The sequence below is a fragment of the Oryctolagus cuniculus genome, chromosome X, assembly GCF_964237555.1.
Source record: "Oryctolagus cuniculus chromosome X, mOryCun1.1, whole genome shotgun sequence".
NCBI classification, from domain to species: domain Eukaryota; kingdom Metazoa; phylum Chordata; class Mammalia; order Lagomorpha; family Leporidae; genus Oryctolagus; species Oryctolagus cuniculus.
In genome coordinates, this window is record NC_091453.1 from 101,475,472 (window position 1) to 101,498,114 (window position 22,643).

Below are 22,643 nucleotides of genomic sequence, written 5' to 3' on the forward strand. Positions count from 1 at the left end.
TATATCTTATTAATTTCATAATATTGATACCTACTATGACAGCTAATGTGCTAAGCTTTAGGAACATAAAGATGAATAGCAGTTCCTGCTGAGATTTCTTAAAAAGAACAACAGAACAGTATTTATATGCTATCAATATTAAAAGTGAGGATAATTACTTGTATTACCTTATACACAGATAAAAGTATCTGGGAGGATAAATAAGAGACTAAAAATTAGTTACTATATATTTTTTATTGAGGGGGAATAGAGTGAGAGATAAACCATATGGCTTTTTTTTGCTGTGTATATTTATGGAGTACGATGAAATGTTCTAATCATGTATATACACACTGTAGAAAAATTCAGTAAAGCTAATTAACATACAACACCTCACTCATTTATTTGTAGTGAGACTGTTCAAAATCTATTTTTTCATCCATTTTGAAACATATGTATATAATAACATACATTATTAATTATATAACAATACATTATTATTAACTATGGTTATCATGCAGGATGACAGATCACTAAAACATTCCTCTAAAGTAAAAATTTTGTGTCCTTTGATCAATATCTTCCCCTTATCTAACCCACCCCTGCTTCTGATAACAACCTCAACTTTAAAAAAAAGGGAAATTCTGTCATTCTCAACAACATGGATGGAACTGGAAGACATTATGCAAAGTAAAATAGACACAGGAAGACAAATACCACATGACCTCACTTAGATGTAGACTCTATATACCAACTTAAACTGGGTAAACATATAAACTATTCAAAAACTAGAAAATATTAAAAAGAAAAATGATCATGGCAATGTACCTACTAAGTAGAATGCTAGGATTTTAGGCATAAGGGATATTGGTGTCACAAAAAAAGAACTATCAACTTGTGTTGGGCAATATGTGCTAGGTTAGTCTTCACAGCAGTGACACTGGAGCTCACTCTCCAAAAATGTTACCAGATGGAGTAAAGGGAGGTAAAGGAAAATCTGCACAAAGAGAGGAAACAAAGGCACAGTACAGCTGGAGGTGGAATTGACAGGAAATGAGGTTAGATAGAAGGAGAGACAGATCAAGCAGTGTCTCTTACTTAGAACATCATGCCATAAAGATTGACATACTCCTGAAAACAAAAAGGCATTATAATTCTCTATAAGAACTAAGGTGGGGCCAGTGCAGTGGCCTAGTGGGTAAAACTGCCGCCTGCAGGGACAGCATCCCATATGGCAGCCGATTCAAGTCCCAGCTGCTCCACTTCCTATCCAGCTCTCAGCTATGGCTTGGGAAAGCAGTAGAAGATGGCCCAAGTCCTTGGGCCCCTGTGCCCATGTGGGAGACCTGGAAGAAGCTCATGGCTCCTGGCTTTGGATCAGCCCTGCTCCGGCCATTGCAGCAATTTGGGGAGTGAACCAGCAGATAGAAGACTTTCTCTGTTGCTGTGGATTCGTTCTGAGAGGAGGAGCGTGGTGGGGGCAAGAGGCGTGGAGTCACCACAGAGACCCTGGGAGTCGGGTGAAAGTGGGCCAGAGGCGAGCAGACCACAGGCTCTTTTATTTCAGATGGTACAGCAGCTTATATAGCCAAGGCAGCCAATCCAGTCAAGGGACGGTTTATGCCCTAACCAATCACAGCCCATTGCCAGGCAGGCTCCATTGCCAGGTGGTTTCCCAGGAGATTTCCCAGGGGGTTTCCGAAGCCATTCCTGAGGCTCGGTTGCCAGGTGGTTTCCCAGGGGGTTTCCGAAGCCATTCCTGAGTAACTGATGCTCACTTGCCAGCGGCCATCTTGGCATGGCCTTCTCATTCCGCTACATTTTTCTCTCTCTCTCTCCATCCCTCCCTCCCACTCTGTAATTTTGCCTTTCAAATAAATAAATAAATCTTTAAAAAAAGAACTAAAGTAAAATCTTTAAAAGAGGGTGGTGGTGGTGGTGGGCAGGGCAGTGCTGTGTCACAGTAGGTTAAGCCACCATCTGCAGCACTGGCATCCCATATGGGTGTTGGTTTGAGCCCCAGCTGCTCCACTTCTGATCCAGCTCCTTGCTAATGTGCCTGGGAAAGCAACAGAGGATGGTCCAAGTGCTTGGGCCTCTGCATCCATCCAGGAGATTCAGATGAAGCTCCTAGTTCCTGGCTTCGTCCTGGCCCAGCCCTGGCCATTGCAGCCATTTGGGGAGCAAACCAGTGGATGGAAGATCTCTCTCCTCTCTTTTTGCTGTAACTGACTTTCAAATACAATAAATAAATCTTAAAAAAAAAAAAGAACTAAGGTAGTGGGGGCAGGTATTTGGTGCAGCGGTTAAGCTAACAGATCCCATTTCACAGTACCTGGACTTGAGTCCTGGCTCTACTGCTGATTCCACCTTCCTGCTAATGCACACTCTCGGAGGGAGCAGAGGAAGGCTCAAATACTTTTGTCTGAGGTGGGCATTTGGCACAACTGGTAAGATGCTGCTTGGGATGCCCACATCCCATGAGTGCCTGGGTTTGAGTTCCTACTTTGCTTTCAATCTAGCTTCCAGATAATACACATTTTGGGAGGCACCAAATGATGATATAGCCATGCCATCCACAAAAGAGACCCAGATGGAATTCTGGGTTCCTGGCCTCCTAGCTCAGCCTGACTCAGCCATGGCTGTTGCAGGTATTTGGGGAATGAATCAGCAGATGGAAGATATTTTTCTCCATATCTCCCCCCACCTCTTGCAATGATATTCAAATAAACAGAAATAAATAAGTACTTACAGGGACCAACACTGTGGCAAAGTGGGTAAAGCCACCGCCTATAATGCCAGCATCCCATATGGGCACTGGTTTGAGTCCCAGCTGCTCCACTTCTGATCCAGCTCCCAACTAATATGCCTGGGAAAGCAGCGGATGATAGCCCAAATGCTTGAAGCTCCTGACTCCTGGATTTAGCTTGGCCCAGGCCCAGCCCCAGCCATTGAGGCCATTTGGGGAGTGAACTAACAGATGAAAATCTGTCTCCCCCTCTCTCTTTATAACTCTCCTTTTCAAATAAATATTTTTTTAAATAAAAGTACTTGTGGGGCTGGCAATGTGGTATAATGGGTGAAGCTGACGGCTGTGATGCCAAAATCCCATATGGGCACTGGTTCAAGTACTGCCTACTCCATTTCTGATCCACCTCCCTGCTAATGGCCTGGGAGAAGGAGCAGAAGATGGCCCAAATGCTTGATCCTGCCACCTATGTGGGAGACCCAGAAGAATCTCCTGGCTCCTGGCCATTAGGGCCATCTGAGTGAACCAGTATACAGAAGATATATATCTCTTTCTGTAACTCTTTCAAATAAATAAATAAATCTTTTAAAAAAAATAAGATAAAAAGTACTTGTGTCCCTGGGTGGGAAACCCAGTTTGAATTCTGTGCTCCTGGCTCAGCCTAACACAGACATAGCTATTGTAGCCATGGCGGGGGGTGGGGTGGGGGTGGGGGTGGGTGTCAATCAGTAGATAGAACATCCCTCTTTGTCTCTTAAGTAACCAGAAAATAAACAATATTTTTTAAAAGAAAAATAACTAAGGTCCTAGTAGTAGAGAAAAAGATGACATGGATTTAAGGAATGTATTAATGCTTGACATATTATTAAGTAATATATATAAATCACATAGTTCAGGGAACACATAATAATGACTCTATAAAATATTAGCTATGGTGGTTAAACTAAACGCTGTTCCTGGAGAATTCTTTAAAAACCAGAACTCTTTTCAGATGAACCTGTCCTAATATCATCTTCTGCCATAACTTCCTTAAGTAAAATAATTTACTCTCCTGTCTATCCTCCCATAGCACTTCATACATACTACATAATAGCACCTAATAAATAAGACTCTGATCCTGCACACACCTGTTTTTACAGTACAGCAGCATGACAGTTATCATGTGGCAAAGACAGTATCAATGCATACTGTCAAAGCTAGTTAAAATATAGAATGCAATGCTTTTAATGAGAATAACCACACCACTGCATGAATTTATACAAGGAATGACAACTGACAATAAATAACCTTGCAGAAACACTTGCATTACATTGGTTAAGTGTATTTACTATATAAACTGATACTAATCTGAAATATATAATTTTCATAGTAAAACTTTAGTCTACCAGAAAGTAGAACTAACATCAGTCTTATGCTTCTATGATATGAAAGTAAAAGCATACAAATGAAAACAAAGTTTCTCAAAAGTCAGCACCGTATGGAGAAATTTCTACATAATTCCAATAGATCATCCTAACAGAGCGTTAAAAACCTTTATTATACCATTTGTCAGTTGAGGATATTCATAGAATATCTATTACACTGCACAACATATTAAATGTATTATTCAAGTTGAGCAAAGGCCACAGCTTTTTTAAAAACAAAAAGGCAAAAACTGAATCTTACATGTATTACGGAGAATTGTTTAAGATTTTATATCTATATAACTTAACAACTATGGAAACAGTAACTTTGTACTCAAAATAAGCTAAAACTGCGAAAATTGACTCATCTTACCTGTAAACTAGGATCAGCTATACCTTTAACAAACATTCATCAGGTTTTTTTTTTTTTCCCCAAAATTGAGGCTCAGGGGGCCAGTGTTGTAGTGTAGTGGGTAAAGCCATTGCCTGTGACATTGGCATCCTATATAGGAGCCCATTTGAGTCCTGGCTGCTCCACTTTCAATCCAGTCCCCTGCTAATGTGCCTGGAAAATCAGCAGAGAATGGCCCAAGTGCTTGGGCCCCTGAACCCACTTGAGAGACCGGAGGAAGCTCCTGGCTCCTGTCTTCAGACCGGCCCAGCTCTGGCCATTGCGGCCATATCGGGGAGTGAACCAGCAGATGGAAGATCTCTGTCTCTCCCTCTCTCTGTAACTCAGCCTTTCAAATAAATAAATAAATCTTTAAAAACAATTGAGGCTCAGACATAAGCTAGCTGAAAAAAAAGTAAATTAAATCCATATATAATGTAGATTAATATGAAGAATAATGAATTACAACTTACTTCATGATATATTTGGCTCTGTCTATTGTTTGAGCTTTAACTTTTACTAAAAGTGGGTGACTGTTGTAAGTTTCATTCTTCCACTGGCCATACAGACGATATCTTAAAAAATGAGATGAAGAATTAGAAAAAGTTAAACATACTTAAGAGGTTAACACATTAAAATTACTAGTAGGTAAAAATGTGAAAATATATATTTACCTATGCTGATAAGGAAATGTTTTAAACATTCCCCATAGCTCTTCAGACATGCAAGCATTGCAGTCCATCAAAGAAAGAGATGGAAGAAGTACCTGGTCAGTTATGCTAAGCAAACAGCTTAGGATAACTTCCTAAGAAAGGAGGAAAAATTATTTCACAAAGCTGTCCAGACCAATCCATCCCTCAAAATAAATTTATGATAGTCAGGAAAACTGTCCTTTCTTGATCTGCTAACACAAAATATAATTCCCCACCTTACAACTTCCCTTATTTATGCTTCTCCAGGCAAGATAGCACATACAGAGAGAAAGATAAGGATTACTAAGGGAATGATTTTTATCCCTCATTCGCTTCTAAACATGCTAATCTTAAAAGGGGGGTTAATCTTAAAAATATAACTTTGTGTGAGCTGACAAAAGAGAAAATAAGCATGTCAAATATAACATAATTACCTATACAAGTGACTAAAGCTTATTCACAATAAAATTTGCACTGTTATATCTAAACATTTGACATATTATTGGATTTTTTCTAGTTTCTTACCGTTTTCTCTTTATCTTCTTGTTTGCTTCCATCAGACTGAAACTAAAATTAAAAAAATATTAAAACAAAACAGAAAGGTTAGCATCATGCCATCATAATTAGTTTTAATTCCAAAATATTAACTTGTACAATTATTTTAAACTGTATTCATATTTAAGGTTTACATATAGACTATTACCAATTAACATTTTAAAATTTTATCTCTATTTCTAGCATCCAACTCATTCTTGACATCCATACATTTTAAATGATTGTATAGGCCAATTTTCTCACTCTCATCACAAACTAAGCATCCTAAATCGATCTAAGTATCATAAAATAAAATTAAAGCTAGCATAATAATTTATAGTTCATTTGTACTATCTGATCCAGGTTTTAGTTATTCCTCTATAGAATTAGTAAAATCAAACAGTAAAATAACAAAAATAGGGGCTGGCATTGTGGCACAGTGGGTTAAGCTGCCAACTGCAACGCCAGCACCCCATAGGAGCACCGGTTCTAGTCCGGCTGCTCCAACCCAGCTCCGTGCTAACCCACCTGAGAAGGCAGCGAATGATGGCCCAAGTACTCGGGCCCCTGCCACCCACGTGGGAGACCCGGATGGAGTTCCAGGCTCCTGGCTTCGGCTTGGCCCAGCCCCAGCCATTGCGGCCATCTGGGGAGTGAACCCCAGCGGATGGAAGATCTCTCTCTGTCTCTCCCTCTCTCTCTGTAACTCTGCCTTTCAAATAAATAAATCTTTAAAAAAAAATAAAACCAAAATAAACACAATGAAATGTAAAGGCATGTTTTAATACACTACTAAAGTCCTCACAGAAAAATAAGCAAAAATATTAACAACATTGCTGAAAAAAAAATAAAAACCATTAGTTAACTTGAATCCATTAATAATAAAAAACTGGGTTAGCAGATGGGTCCCCAAAGTGTTTGACAACATTGTATATTCATTCAATATGAAATAATGAGTGATATGTGTATGTGTACAGCAGGTGGAGGGTTGGGAAAGAGTGCAGAGGCAAAGGGACAACTGAAGCACTGACACCTACAGACAATTTAGATTTCCTGAAAGAATTAGCTCAATAGCAGGGAAGGGAAAGGGAAAAGCAAATAAATATGCAGCTAATAAGCTTACTATTTTCCTAGTAAGCAAGGTTATTTTGTGTATGTATGTACTTTCATACTTGAGCAATGTAATGAGTGTTAACATGGTAAAGTCTAACTTCTGTGTCACATTTTCAACACCTACCATATAAACTTTATGAGGGAAAACACACACCTTTTTTTTTTTTTTTTTTTTTGGAACTGGCAGTCAAAAAGGTATGATCATTTTCAAAGAAACAATTATTAGGTTACCTTGGTCAGTAAATAAGGAATTGGGTTACAGGAGAGTGGCCTGGTAGGAAAAAAGCTAGAGAGTCATCTGGGTTTTTGGAGATGGGGGATGGAAATGTGTAATTCTGGTGGCATACTGAGTGTACATTCCGGATGGAAATAGGGTAGACCATAACTGGAAAAACTTCCTTAATTTCCAATATAATACATGATAAACATACCAAAAGAGGTTTCAATATTGCCTTATAAAGACAGAGCTACTAATGGGGCTACATAACAACATAGGTTGAAGATTAAGGGGAAAGTTGCAGACATAAATCAGATGAATTACTTTTATGGCTAGATCAAAACCTGTAGCCATACCTATATGAACTATAGCATTACCTTCACCATCCTTATTCTTCTCATTTTTAATGACAATTATTGAATATCCACCAGGTCCATGTACTAGAATAAAGACTTCATATTTATGTTTTAAAACTATGAGGAAAATCATTTTGCTAAAAATTATCCAAGTAAGATTAAAACAATTTAGAAATCAGAAAATATACCTATAGGGAAAAAATTATCTAGGGAACAGGAGATTAACAAGTCTAGAGAACAGATCAATAAACCACCTTCCTTATATCTTTCAATTAAAATTTAAGACTTTATAAAATTCTTAGAAATACATTGTTAATACTACATTATTCATGAAAAGATAGATACTAAATGACAAAATATTATCTCCTAGCTCCTGGCTCCAGCTCTGGCCGATGCAGTCATTTGGGAAGCGAACCACCAAAAGGAAGACTTCTGTCTCTCTGCCTCTCCCTCTGCCTCTCTGTAACTCTGTCTTTCAAATAAATAAATAAATCTTAAGAAAAAAACGTACATCGGGCTATGCATTTGGCCTAGCAGTTAGGGCACTAGTTGGGAAGCCAGCATCCCATATCAGAGTGATTAGGTTCAAGTCTCAGCTCTCCTCCTGATTTCAGCTTCCTGCTAATGAGTACCCATGGGGGTAGCAGATGATGACTCAAGTGGTTAGGTCCCTGATACCCACATGGGGAACCTAGATTGCATTCCTGGCCACCGGTGTGCATCTCTCTCCCTCTACTTCTACCTCTCCCTATCACTCTCCTTAATAAAGAAATTCTATGTACTGATCTTTCTTATATAAAATGCATTTTTAAAAATAATGTACTGTTTTCATCTAGTCTATATATGCCTCGTAATACTTAGTAATACTTAGTAGCTGCCTATCCTTGTATGTTTATATACCTCTTTTAGTTAAGCAGAATAGCTAATGAGGAAAATGCTAATTAAAGTATGATTTGTAATTTATTCCCTTAAGTATGATTCTACATCTTGATTAGAATTGTAACAGGAAGATATTCAGTACGAGATAAGCTGATCTTAATTCAAACCAATTGTTAAAGGTGAAAATACAAGAGCAAATATAAACATCTTAATACTTCTTTGATCACATTCATTAAATACAAAAGATGTTTTTAGATTAAACTTGGTTTCTAACTCTAGAGCTCCTCATTTTCTTTGTATGGACTTTTTACAATAGCAAAAATACATCAGGGAACTTGACAGTACCAAAAAGAGCAGTGTTTGCCTCTATGTGTAAAATAAGAACTATATTAAAAGATTTTGATGTTTTTAAGGTATTCTTACAAAATGCTTTTTACTTAAAATGAAGAGATACACACTCATACCTACCCTTGAATAGTTCACTCACAAAACCCTAGCAATAAATATTTTCTTCATAAAAATTGCCAGGGCTAGCACTGTGGCATGGCAGGCAAAGCCGCCACCTGCAGCACCAGCATCCCATATGGGTGTACTGGTTTGAGTCCAGTGGCTGCTCCACTTCCTATCCAGCTCCCTGCCAGTGCACCTGGAAAAGCAGTGGAGGATCACCCCTGCACACATATGGGAGACCGGATGAAGCTCCTGGCTCCTGATCTTTGAGGCCACTTGGAGAGCAAACTAGTAGGCAGAAGATCTCTCTCTGCCTCTGCCTCTGCCTCTCCCTCCCTGTTATACTTTAAAATAAAATAAATGAATCTTTAAAAAAATTGTCTTTATTTTGTGTTAACTAATTTATAAAATAAATAGCAACACTGGTGGGGTAAAAAACCACCTGATTATCATTAAAAAGTAAACAAAGAAAGTCCTTGGGGCTGGCGCTGTGACATAGTAGGTTAAGCATCTGCCTGCAGTGCTGGCATTCCATATGGGCCCCGGCTCTAGTCCCAGCTGCTGCACTTCTGATCCAGCTCTCTGCTATGGTCTGTGAAAGCAGTGGAAGATGGCCCAAGTACTTGGGCCCCTGTATCCGCATGGGAGACCTGGAGGAAGCTACTGGCTCCTGGCTTCAGATAGGCCCACCTCCGGCCACTGTGGCCATTTGGGGAATGAATCAGTGGACGGAAGATCTTTCTGTCACTATCTCTCCCTCTCCCTCTGTCTGTAAATCTGCCTCTCAAGTAAATAATATAAATCTGAAAAAAAAAATGAATTCTGGGGCTGGTGCTGTGGCACAGTGGGTTAACACCCTGGCCTTAAGCACCGGCATCCCATATGGGATGCTGGTTCAAGTCCTGGCTTCTCCTCTTCCCATCTAGCTCTCCGCTATGGCCTGGGAAAGCAGTAGAAGATGGCCCAAGTCCTTGGGCCCCTGCACCCAGATATGAGACCCGAAGGAAGCTCCTAGCTCCTGGCTTCGGATCGGCACAGCTTCAGCCATTGTGGCCAATTGGGGAGTGAACCAGAGGATGGAAGACCGCTTTCTCTCTCTGTCTCTACCTCTCTCTGTAACTCTTTCAAATAAATAAAATAAATCTTAAAAAAATGAATTCCTACATATAGTAGACAAATGTGCTCTTGAGTGAAATAAAGCTATTACCTTAACATGAGAACTAAAAATTTTAAGACAAAAAAAAGCTTGTAATAGTTTCAAACAAATCATCAAAGTCTAATGAAATAATGACTTACTCAAAAAAAGCAATATCTATGATCTTAAGAATTCATGACTATTCACATTTTACACTATAAAGCTAATTAATGTTAAGAAATACTTGATTTGATCCTCATAGCAATTCTGGGAACAAGATAAGGCAAATATCACCATCCATCTCTGGCTTAGAAAAGTGATCAGCTCAAGGTCACAGAACCAGCAAGCAGCTAGCAGTTTATCCTGATGAAACCAATTAACCAAATGATCAATTTTTAGCTCTTTAATTACTTTGGAGTACAGTCATAACTCAAGATGCTTTATGGGTAAGTTAGGTTCTAAAGTCGGTACAGAAAATGAAAATTACACATGCTCACAATTATTCTTAAAAGTCCCCTAAATTATCCATAATGTACACAGGCATGCCATCTTTTAGGTAAGTCTAACACAGACTATTTTTCCCTCTAGTAAAAATAATTCACTGTTAAGTGAACAGCAGACCTAAACAAGAGATGAAAGAATTTCTTTGCAGTTGAGGCTAGGTCCCATGAAAACATATTAAATACTAGACTCACACTCTGGTGTGAGACTCTGTAAGAGATCTGAGAAATGGAACCAAAGTACCAAAAATGTCTACCAATTTCAAGCTTACTCCTGGGCATACACACTAAATATTTTGAAGGTACAAGTTTGGCTACATTGACATAAATTAAAATGCAAGCATATCCCAATTCCAAGCCCAGACTTCTATACAAAAGAAATATTAATTTGGGTTCTAACCAACACAACCACTACAGATACTCAATTTCAAAAAGAAATAGGAAGAGTAAGGCAAGATCACACACACACTACTCCTAAAAAAAAAAGTAGTGAACATCAACCCCAAAATTCTATGACAGTTTGTTCATAAGCAAAATTTTGAAGTCACTGGTCTAAAGTACATTCTCTACCTACCAACTCAAAGATAGTACACCATCTACCGTCTAGATTCAATATCTTGTACTTTCTGTGACTGACCCAAAAAAATGCAGACATGAGAAACACAAAATGGGCATTCAGGGTATACCCCATAATTATAAGGACATTCTTCTACATTACCATAATATCATTACTTCACTTATTTCCTAATATCATCTAATACCCAGTGTGAGGTATATACTGATCACATGAGTTCATGTTTCTAACAGTCATAAAAAATTTATGCAAACAAATAAATTAAGATGGAAGCAGATTGGCGCAATGGCTCACTTGGCTAATCCTCTGCCTGTGGCGCCAGGATCCCATATGGGCGCCGGGTTCTAGTCCCGGTTGCTCCTCTCCAGTCCACCTCTCTGCTGTGGCCCGGGAGGGCAGTGGAGGATGGCCCCAGCGCTTGGACCCCTGCACCCATGTGGGAGACCAAGAAGAAGCACCTGGCTCCTGGCTTCGGATCGGCACAGCGCCGGCCATAGCGGCCATTTGGGGAGTGAACCAATGGAAGGAAGACCTTTCTCTCTGTTTCTCTCTCTCACTGTCTATAACTCTACCTGTAAAAAAAAAAAGATGATAGCAAAGTAAAAACACAGAATCTCTCCCCAAATCCCTGAAGCAATGAGCAAAGTAAAGGATGGGTTTTTAAAGGCACAAAATTCACCATCATCAACCAAGGAAAAAAGGAACCTATGCTGTTAACTCTGAGGGGAGGGGAGTTGCCAAACAAGAATCCAATTCTATAAACAGTGTGGTATGGCCCCAGAAGTAGTACTAAGGAAGCTTAGCCACCAAAATCCATTAGGCAACATGGCCTATAGTTAAGTAGATAGCCTGAGGAAAAAATCCTTGTGAATAGGAGCCTAGCAAGACTCCGTAAGGGCTGCTACCTTTCAAAGGCACTGTGCTTAAATCTGTGAATGAGTCAAAGCTCAAGGCAGTTAGGTATGTACTTGGTTGGGTGGGCTATCACTACTGTAAAAAATTTTGGACAAAATTCTGCAGACAAAAAAGCAACAAGGTATTCATCTTAAGTTTGTACATGCTGACTTCCAGCTTGTCATGTAAGAAGCTTAGAAGTGACCACACCATACTAACAGGTAAAAAGCTGAACAAATGAAAAGCCAACAGCTCTTAATGCAGTCGCCAGGCAAACCACTATCCCCAAAATTAGAGACAGACAAGCAAACACAAAGAATCACAACTTGCAGTAAACAGAAACTTCCAAGGAAACCAGTGGCCAGGACAGAAATATCAGGCTTGTAAATCATAAATCACAATATAGACAAGTCTGGGAGCTTAAAAACTCCCATTTGGGGGTGAGAGGTGGGCACACACATGCACTGTCCTGAGTTTTACCTAGCATGAGCTCAACCTGGTTCTCACAGTGAATATCAGAGAAAATCTTGTGTTTCTAACAGAGGGAAGGAAAAAGGAATCATTTAAAATTACACCAAAGCATTCTGTCCTCCTTAACAGGGTCTGCTCTCAGGATAAACTAACCAGAGCCTAACCTGCTGGGATTCTATCAATCTCTAACTGACCTGTGAGAAAAAACACCCAACTCAGGCTACTCTACCCATCCTGTCTCACCTGGGGGAGGCTGGGAGGCAGCTCCTCAGAAATATTTGTGAAGTTCACAGTCTAGGGTCACAGACAAGGTCACTGAAAGACTGACACTTTACCACTACATTACTAAAGTCCTAATTACGGTTCCTTTTACCAAGGACATCATGCCTAGCTACCAAGAAAAAAAACACAGGTTGAAGACACAGAGTTCGAAGAATCAAAACCAGACTCAGATACAGCAGGGATATTGAAATTACTGGGCCAGGAATTTAAAATACTGATGATCAACATGCTAAGGGTTCCAATGATAAAATAGGCAGCATGCAAGAATAGATAGGCAGTATAAGTATAGAGGTAAAAATTGGAACCAAGAAGAGATGTTAGAGATCAAAAACTCAGAATGAAAAATGCCTCTGATAAATATTTTAGACTGGACATGGCTGAGGAAAACTTCTGAGCTTACGGCTATCTCAATAGAAGCCTCCAAACCTGAAAAGCAAATAGAGAAAAAAAATGCTTGGAAAACAAAAAATAATCAAGAACTGCAGGATGTGAAACAACTATAAAACAAGTAACATGTGCATAATGGGAATACTTGGAGAAAAGAGAAAGGAACACAAACAATACTTGAAGTATTAAATACTGCAAGTTTTCCCATAATTAATTTCAGACACCGAATCACGGATCCAGGAAGCCTAGAGAAAACCAAGTAGAATAAATTCCAAAAATAACTACACCTAGGAATCATACTCTAACTATAGAAAATCAGAGAAATGGGAAATATAAAATAAGCCACAAGACAACCATCTTACCTATAGAAAAATAAAGGTAAGAATTACCAGGCCTCTCCTCAGAAACCATACAGAGAGTAGTGTGAAATATTTAAAGTGTTGAGATCGGAAAAACAAAAAACTATCAATTTAGAATTCTGGGATCTGTGAAAATATCCTTCAAAAGGAGAAAAAATAAGAACTTTCTCAAACAAACAAAAGTTGAGGGAATTTGACGCCAATGGAACTGCCTTGGAAGAAATGTTGAAGTTATTTAGAGAGAAGGAAAATTACAGAGGTCAGAAACTCAAATTTGCATATAAAGAATTTTTAAAAACGTAAGTTAAGGCAAAATAAAAACTTTTATGCTTCTTACTCTTAATTGATCTAACAGGTAACAATCTGCTCAAACTACTAATACCAACAATGTATTTCATTATATGTTTAGGGGTATGTATGCTCATTGATAAAATGACAGCAAAGACACAAGCTTCAGAAGAAGCAGGATTATTCTGACAAAGCACTTGCAGTAAACATGAAGCAGTATAATGTATTTGAAAGTAGAACTACATTAATTGTAAATGTTACTGGAAACTCTAGGGCAACCAGTTTTGGAGGAAAAAAGAGACATGAAGAGAAAATGGAATCATACAAAAATGCTCAGGTAGGGATGGCGCGCTGTGGAGCAGAAGGTTAGTAAGTCTCTACCTTTAGTGCCAGCATCTCATATGGGCACCAGTTCCAGTCCCAGATGCTCCACTTCCTATCCAGCTCTCTGCTAATGCAACTGGGAAAGCAGCAGATGACCCAACTGCTTGGGCCAGAGTACCCAATTGGAGATACACAAGATGTGCCTGGTTCCTGGCTTCAGCCCAGCCCTGGCCATTTGGGGAGCGAAACAGTGGATGGATGATCTCCCTCCTCTCTCCCTCCCCCTCTCAATCTCTTTCTCTCTCTCTCTCAAGATTTCATTTATTTGAAAGACAGAGTTACAGAGAGAGGCAGAGACAGAGAGAGAGGTCCTCCATCCTATGGTTCATTCCCCAGATGGCCACAACAGCCAGAGCTATGCCAATCTGAAACCAGGAGCTTCTTCCAGGTGTCCCACATGGGTGCAGGGGCCCAAGGACTTGTGCCATCTTCTACTGCTATCCCAGGCCATAGCAGAGAGCTGGACCAGAAGAGGAGCAGCCGGGACAAGAACCGGCGCCCATATGGGATGCCAGTGTTGCAGGCCAGGGCTTTAACCCACTGCGCCGGCCTCTCTCTCTCTCTCTCTACCTCCCTCCCTCCCTATCTCTCTCCCTCTTTCTGCTCTCCTTCTCTCTCTGCATCTCTGCCTCTGAAACAAATAAATCTTTTTTTTTAATAAAAAAGCTCAGGTAAAATAACATAAGACAGAGAGTGGAAGACAAGTATGGAAACAAAGAACAAAGGCAAAATATAGAAAACATTAATATGGAAAATATTAATCCAAATATATCAATAATCACTTTGAATATCAATGCTGTAAATGTATCAATTAAAACACAGAGACTATCCACATGAAAACCTGTACAGACGTTTCAAGAATCTATATTCATAATCACCAAAACTAAAGCAACTAAAATATTCTTTTCCATAGGTAAATGGATAAGCAAACTGCTGTTAATCCAGAGACAATAGAATATTATTCGACACTAAAAAGAATTGAGCTATAAAGCCATGAAAAGACACTGAAGAACTTTAACTGCTTAATACCTTACTAAATCAAAGAAGTCAATCAGATGAGGCCATATAATGTATATTTCCAACTATATGACATGCTGGAAAAGGTAAAACTATGAAGAAAGTAAAAAGATAAGTGGTCGCCAGGGATTGTAGGGAGGGAGCTAAAAATAGGCAGAGCACAGAGGATTTTGAGATACATGAGACTAGTCTGTATGACACTATAATGGTAGGTTCAAGTCATTCTACATTTTCCAAATTCCAAGAGTGTACAACACCAAAAGTAAACCTGAATGGAAATTACAGACATTGGTTAGTAAAAACTCGTCATTGTAGGTTTGTCTCCTGTAATAAATGCATCACTCTGGTAGGGGATTTTGATAATGGAGGAAGCTATGCATTTGTAGAGGCATGATATAAATGGGAAATTTCTGTACCTTCCTCTCAATTTTGCTATAAATCTAAAGCTACTTTAAAAATGTCTAATTTTAAAAGTGTGTAGGTGCTATGAAGAACATTTAAATTAAGTAGGTCAAATGATCATGTCAAAGCTGGGCTCAGCAATTAAAGATTTTACAGCAGCAAAAGGTATCTTTTCATATGTAACTAGTCTATGAATCACCACCATCATCTCCCTTTAAGCCAAAAAAACAAAAATCAACATTGGTTAATATATAACAGAACAATAATTCTCAGTTTATTATTTGAACCAGCAGGATCAACATCAACAGTGAGGGCCCAGTGTTGTGGCACAGAAGGTTAAGCTGCCACCTATAACATCAGCATCCCATTTGAGTGCTGGTTCAAGTCCCAGGCTGTTCTACTTCTAATCCAGCACCCCATTAATGTGTCTGGAAAGGCAACAGAAGATGTCTCAAGTGTCTGGTGCTGTCCCCAACGTGGGAGTCCGCCTTGGCCGTTGCAGACATTTTGGGAGTGAACAAGCAGATGGCATCTCTCTCAAGCTCTGTCTTTCCCTCAACATGACTCAGCCTTTCAAATAAATCAATAAATCTTTTTTAAAAAATCACCTGAAATTTCGTTAGATATGCAATTTTTCAGTCACACCCTACATCTTTGGATCACAAACTCTGAGGAGAAGGCACAACAATCCATGGTTTAACAACTCTTTAGGAGGTCAGATTTATAGGCACCTGCAATGCCAGCATCCCACATGGGTACCAGTTCAATTCCCATCTGCTCCATTTTTGATCCAGTTCCCTATTAATGTGCCCGAGAAAGCATCAGAAGACGGCACCAGTGCTTGGGCCACTGCACATACATGAAAGACCCAGAAGACACTCCTAGCTCCTGGCTTTGGCCTGGAGCAGCCCCAGCAATTGCGGCCATATGGGAAGTAAAACAGTGGATGGAAAATTCTCTCTCCTCCCCATTTTTTTTTAAATGAAAACACCACCACCATTTAATGGTTGTTCTGAAACACATTTTTTTCAAATTTATTTATTTATTTGAAAGGCAGAGTTACAGAGAGGCAGAGGCAGAGAGAGAAGTCTTCCATCTGCGGGTACACTCCCCAAATGGCCGCGATGGCTGGAGCTACGCCAATCTGAAGCCAGAATCCAGGAGTTTCCTCTGGGTCTCCCACATGGGTGCAGAGGCCCAATGACTTGGGCCATCTTCTACTGCTTTCCCAGGCCACAGCAGAGAGCTGGATTGGAAGTGGAGCAGCCAGAACTCAAACCAGCACCCATATGGGATGCTGGCGCTGCAGACTGGGGCTTTAACCCGCTGTGCCACGGTGCCCTCCCAAAATAAAAATTCTTAAAAGACATGCACTCCCCCAAAAATCACATTTATAAAAAAAACTTTGAGGGCCAGCACTGTTTAAAGCCCTGGCTTGAAGCACTAGCATCCCATATGGGCACTGGTTCTAGACCTGGCTGCTCCACTTCCAATCCAGCTCTCTGCTATGGCCTGGGAAAGCAGCAGCAGATGGCCCAAGTCCTTGGGACCCTGCATCTGCGTGGGAGACCAGGAAGAAGCTCCTGGCTCCTGGCTTTGGATCAGTGCAGCTCTGGCCATCGCAGCCAATTGTGGAGTGAGCCATGGGATGGAGGATCTCTCTCTCTCTCTCTCTCTCTCTCTCTCCTCTCTCCTCTCTCCTCTCTCCTCTCTCCTCTCTCCTCTCTCCTCTCTCTGTGTAACTCTTTCAAATAAATAAATAAATAAATCTTAAAAAAAAACAACTTTGGGCGCTATGGTGCAGAGGGTTAAAGCCCAGCCCACTGTGCCAGCATCCCATATGGGTGCCGGTTCAAGCCCTGGCTGCTCCACTTATGATCTAGCTCCCTGCCAATGGCCTGAAAAAGCAGTGGATGATGGCCCAAGTGCTTGGGTCCCTGCACCTGCATGGGAGACCTGGAAGAAGCTCCTGGGCTCCTGGCTTTGGATCAGTCCAGCTCAGGCCATTGCAGCCATCTGGGGAGTGAACCAGCGGATGGAAGACTGGAAGATCTCCCTCCCTCTCTCTCTTTCAAATAAATAAAACAAATCTTTAAAAAAAAACCTTTAAGAGATTCTGATATGCTGAAAATTGAGAATCACTGTATTAGGAACTTAATCTTATACTACATGTCAAATTAAAGATCTCCCTCTCTCTCTTTCAAATAAATAAAATAAATCTTTAAAAAAAAACCTTTAATAGATTCTAATATGCTGAAAATTGAGAATCATGGTATTGTATTAGGAAGTTAATCTTATGCTACATATGTCAAACAGAAATGATTACAAGTAACCAAAGTTTAGAAGACTTCTGTTAATGTTATCTAATTTAAGTAAAAAAGCTACTTTTTTTTTTTGGACAGGCAGAGTGGACAATGAGAGAGAGAGAGACAGAGAGAAAGGTCTTCCTTTTGCCATTGGTTCACCCTCCAATGGCCGCCGCGGCCGGCGCGCTGCAGCCAGCGCACCGCGCTAATCTGATGGCAGGAGCCAGGCACTTATCCTGGTCTCCCATGGGGTGCAGGGCCCAAGCACTTGGGCCATCCTCCACTGCACTCCCTGGCCACAGCAGAGAGCTGGCCTGGAAGAGGGGCAACCGGGACAGAATCTGGCGCCCCGACCAGGACTAGAACCCAGTGTGCCGGTGCCGCAAGGTGGAGGATTAGCCTAGTGAGCCATGGCACTGGCCAGAAGCTACTTTTTAAAAATATGCATAATTTATACATTCAAGCAACCACAAGGCAATAAGTGAGTCTTATATAAGAAGTTAATTGTGGGGCCAGCATCATGGTGTAACGTGTTAAGCTGCCACCTACAGTGTCAGCATCTCATATGGGCACCAGTCTGAGCCCCAGCTGCTCCACTTCCAATCCAGCTCCCTGCTAATGCACCTGGGAAGGCAGCAGAAGATGGCACAAGTCCTTGGGCCCCTGCCACCCTCGTGGGAGCCGCAGAAGAAGCTCCTAGATCCTGGCTTTGGCCTGGCACAGTCCTCGTTTTTGCAGCCATTTGGGGAGTAAGCCAGCGGATGGAAGATCTCTCTTTACCTCTCTAACTCTGCGTTCCAAATAAATAAAATAAATCTTAAAAAAAAGTTTAATTGAAAATTTTTTAGAAACAATCTTATAAATCTTCTTTGAAATCAAGCTAGGGAACAAAAGACCAATATACCTATAAACACGAACAAATGATCTGTCATAGTGCAATATTTATAGGGGCAAAAATCAATCGAAATTCTAACCCAGATTATCAGAAATATTCACTTTTCATACCACGACCCTAGTCATGAGAAAAGACAAATTTCTTCCCACATTGGCCTGAGTAGTCCAAAAGAACGCATTTTTTCCTTCCCTTCTTCCTTCAATATCTCTGCAAGAATAGACTGGAGTTGGGACTGGGGCCAGGTCCAACCAGGACAGAACCAAGGTACAGCAGTCCTAACAACTGTGTATCTTGGAAGCAATATTGTACATATTGTGTGCACACATATATATAATGCTTATGTATTGGACAACTTCCATAAGTTGGATATTTGGTCTCCTGCTTACAAGTTTTTAATTGTTGCCAAACAAAGACTTTCAAAACAAGAGATCTGGATATCAAGATTCTCAATTAAGAACACCATCTTTGGACATTGTGGCATAGGTTAAACCACTGCCTGCAGCACCGGCATCCCATGTGGGTGCTGGTTTGAGTCCCAGCTACTCTACTTCAATCCAGCTCCTTGCTAATGCACCTGGGAAAGCAACGTTTGGGCCCCTTCACCCATGCAGGAGACACAGAAGAAGCTTCTGGCTTCGGCCTGGCTCAGCCTCGGGCATTGCAGCCATCTGGGGAGTAAGCCAGTGGATGGAAGACTTCTCTCTCTCTCCCTAACTCTACCTTTCAAATAAATAAAATAAATCTTTTTTAAAAAAAGTCTTTTCATTTGAATATTGTTTGTAGCCCATTCCTGCTTTCCTGCTGGACTATTGTCTTTACTTCTGACTTTTTTAGCTCTTTATTTAGTACAAGAGACAGACCAGCACTAGGTAGGTGGAAGTATGATGAGAAACAGGCTATTTACATTCCCAAAAGTATCTCCTAAAGGGAAAAACAGTAACAGTACAGCTGAAATGCTGGTAGCACTCATCTTAACCAAGTGATCAAAGTTAAAATCATCAGTAATAGAACAAAATGATTTCACATGCTTCCTGATAGGATGCACTAAGACATAACTCTGCTCTTTGAGAAGGCACTAGTTAAAATGGCATTCTTTCCAGACCATAAGGATCAAAATGTTTAAACGTTGTCATGATTCCCTTTTATATGCACGTTATATAATAAATGATAAATACAATAACTAACTACCTAACATATTTAGAGAACTTTTATGCTATTTTCATTTATGGGCATAAAAAACTAGTATTAAAAGCCAAGTTAAACATTTCAGGTGTTAAAGGATCAATATACAACAGCTTTTAAGTTTTCAAGAGTTATTGTTGTTTAAAATTAAAATTAGCACAGGTGTTTTGCACAGCTGTTGAAAAGCCAAAGCCACTTGGGACATCTGCCTCTCATTTCCAAGTGCCTCAACTCCCGCCTCTGCTCCTGGGCCCAGCTTCCTGCTAATGCTGCCTCTCATTTCCAAGTGCCTCAACTCCCGCCTCTGCTCCTGGGCCCAGCTTCCTGCTAATGCTCACCCTGGAAAGCAGCAGGTGATGGCTCAAGTAGCTGTGTCTCTTCCACACACAAATGAAATCCATACTGAGCTACTGGATCCTGGCTCAAGCCTGGGCCAGCCCAAACCATTGCAGGCATTTGGGAAGTTAATCAGCCAGAGAATGGAAGAAATCTACCTCTCTCTCTCTCAGATAAATGAGTTTTAAAATCTAAATTAGATGCAGGAACAGGCATTTGAAGCAGCAGTTAAGACACTAGTTAGGATGCCCACATCCCATACTAGAGCACCTGGGTCCAAGTCTCAGCTTCACTCCCAGTTTCAGCTTCCTACCAATGTGGACTCTGGGAGGCAGCAGGCAATGGCTCAAGTGGTTTGAGTCCCTTCCACCTGGACTTAGTCCTTGGGTCCTGGCTTTGGCCTGACCCAGACCCAGCTGTTGTGGGCAATTGAGGAGTCTATCAGTGATTTTTTTCCCTAAAAACTTATTTGTCTGAAAGGCAGAGTGAGAGTGAGGTATCTTCCATCTGCTAGTTCAGTCCCCAAATGGCCACCAATAGACAGGACTGGGCCAAAACCTAGAGCCTTGAACTCCATCCAGGTCTCCCACATGGATTACAGGGCTCAAGTACTTCAGCCATCTTCTATTGCCTTCCCAGGCATATTAGCAGGGAGCTAGATGGGAAGCAGAACAGCTGAGACTCAAACAGGTGCTCATATGGGATGCTGACATTGCAGGTGGCAGCTTAACATGTTATACCATGACGCTGGTCCCACAATTAAACTTCTTATACAAGATTTACTTATTGCCTTGGGGTTGGCCGACACCACAGCTCACTAGGCTAATCCTCCACCTGCGGCAGCGGCACCCCAGGTTCTAGTCCCGGTTGGGGCACCGGTTCTGGTCTTGGTTGCTCCTCTTCCTGTCCAGCTCTCTGCTGTGGCCCGGGAAGGCAGTGGAGGATGGCCCAAGTGCTTGGGCCCTGCACCTGCATGGGAGACCAGGAGGAAGCACCTGGCTCCTGGCTTCGGATCAGCACAGCACGCCGGCCATAGCGGCCATCTGGAGGTTGAACCAACAGAAGAAAGACCTTTCTCTCTCTCACTGTCTAACCTGCCTGTCAAAAAAAAAAAAAAAAAGGAGCTGCCGTACTTAAATTAGATATCATTAACAGAAGTCTTCTATACTGTGGTTACTTGTAATTATTTCTATGATTATGTGTTTACATATTTCTTTAATTTGACATATGTAGTATAAGATTTTCATCCTGAAAACCTTGGGTTGAGCAAAGATTTCTTACAGCACAAAAGCAAACACAAAAGAAAAAGACTGTTAACTTGGAATTAATTAACATCTAAAAATTTTTGCTATTCCAAAGATAACAAAACTTAAGAAGTAAATGTGACTGAGAAAAAAAATCAAAATCAAATATCTGATAAAGGTCTTGTATGGAGAATATATGAAGAAATTTACTCAATAATAAAAAGATAATACAACTTAAAAATGGGCAAGATTTATGAACAAATCACTACAGATGATTACAAATGGCAAATAAGCACATTAGAAGATGCTCAACATCAATAGTCACAGGCAAATGCAAATTAAAATACAACACCCACTAGAAAGACTAAAATGTACAAGAGTAAGAATACCATGCATGTATCAGCAAGGATTTGGAGCATCCTATAAAGCTGCACCTAGAAAAGCAAACTGGTCCAGTATGGACCATTTGGGTAATTCCTTTAATTCCTTAAAGAGTTTATTCCTATGATCCAGTAATTCCACTCCTGAGGACATATAAAATTATGTCCCCCAAAAAAGTCATACAAGAATATTCAAAGCAGCTTTATTAATAATAGCCCCCAACTACAAACAACTCAAACATCCATCAATTTGGTGAGTGGATAAACTCTTGTATGTCTATATAATGAAATATTACCCAGCAAGAAAGAAATTGCTGACGCAATCAACAACTTTGATGAATTTCAAAAGTATTATGTGGAAGAAACCAGACAGAAAAGATTACATACGACACGGTTCCACCTAAATTAAGTTCTACAAAATCTACAGTGAGTGACAGAAAGCCTTTCAGAGGTTACCAGAAACTAGCAATAGAGGGAGAAAACTTATAGCAGAGGCAAGAGGAAATTTTCAAGGGTGATAAAAAACATTCTCTACTAATTGTGTTGATGGACATGCAACTGTATAAATTTGTCAAAACTTACTGAATAATACATTCAACATTGGAAATGTTTATATAAAGTATACCACAAAGCTGATTTTTAAAACAACAAAAAATAGGGGGCCAGCATTGTAGCACAGTGGGTTAAGCTGCCCCTTGGGAATCTGGCATCCCATATCTGAGTACTAGTTCAAGTCCTAGCTGCTTGGCTTCTGATCCAGCTTCCTGTTAATACATCTAGGAAGGCAGCAAATGATGGCCCAAGTGCTTGGGTCCCAGCCACCCATGTGGAAGACCCAGATGAA

General features: G+C 40.5%; 1 protein-coding gene across 25 annotated transcripts in view; it reads right to left on the reverse strand.

The window, feature by feature from the left end:
- THOC2 (THO complex subunit 2) overlaps positions 1–22,643 on the reverse strand; it is a 119,067-nt gene that overhangs the window by 42,019 nt on the left and 54,405 nt on the right. For 18 of the 25 annotated variants that reach the window (XR_007912187.2, XR_011385341.1, XM_070066519.1 and 15 more), the window contains exons 13-16: positions 6,277–6,477; positions 5,740–5,781; positions 5,197–5,327; positions 4,996–5,097 (exon numbers count right to left, since the gene is read on the reverse strand). Coding sequence is in view for 23 of the 25 variants with exons in the window: in XM_070066519.1 (XP_069922620.1) it covers positions 4,996–5,097; positions 5,197–5,327; positions 5,740–5,781; positions 6,277–6,477 (476 nt within the window). In the remaining 2 variants the exon portion in view is untranslated. The remainder of the gene's footprint in view (positions 1–4,995; positions 5,098–5,196; positions 5,328–5,739; positions 5,782–6,276; positions 6,478–22,643) is intronic. The other 7 variants (XM_008273167.4, XM_051827775.2, XM_017349786.3 and 4 more) reach the window with 1 other exon arrangement.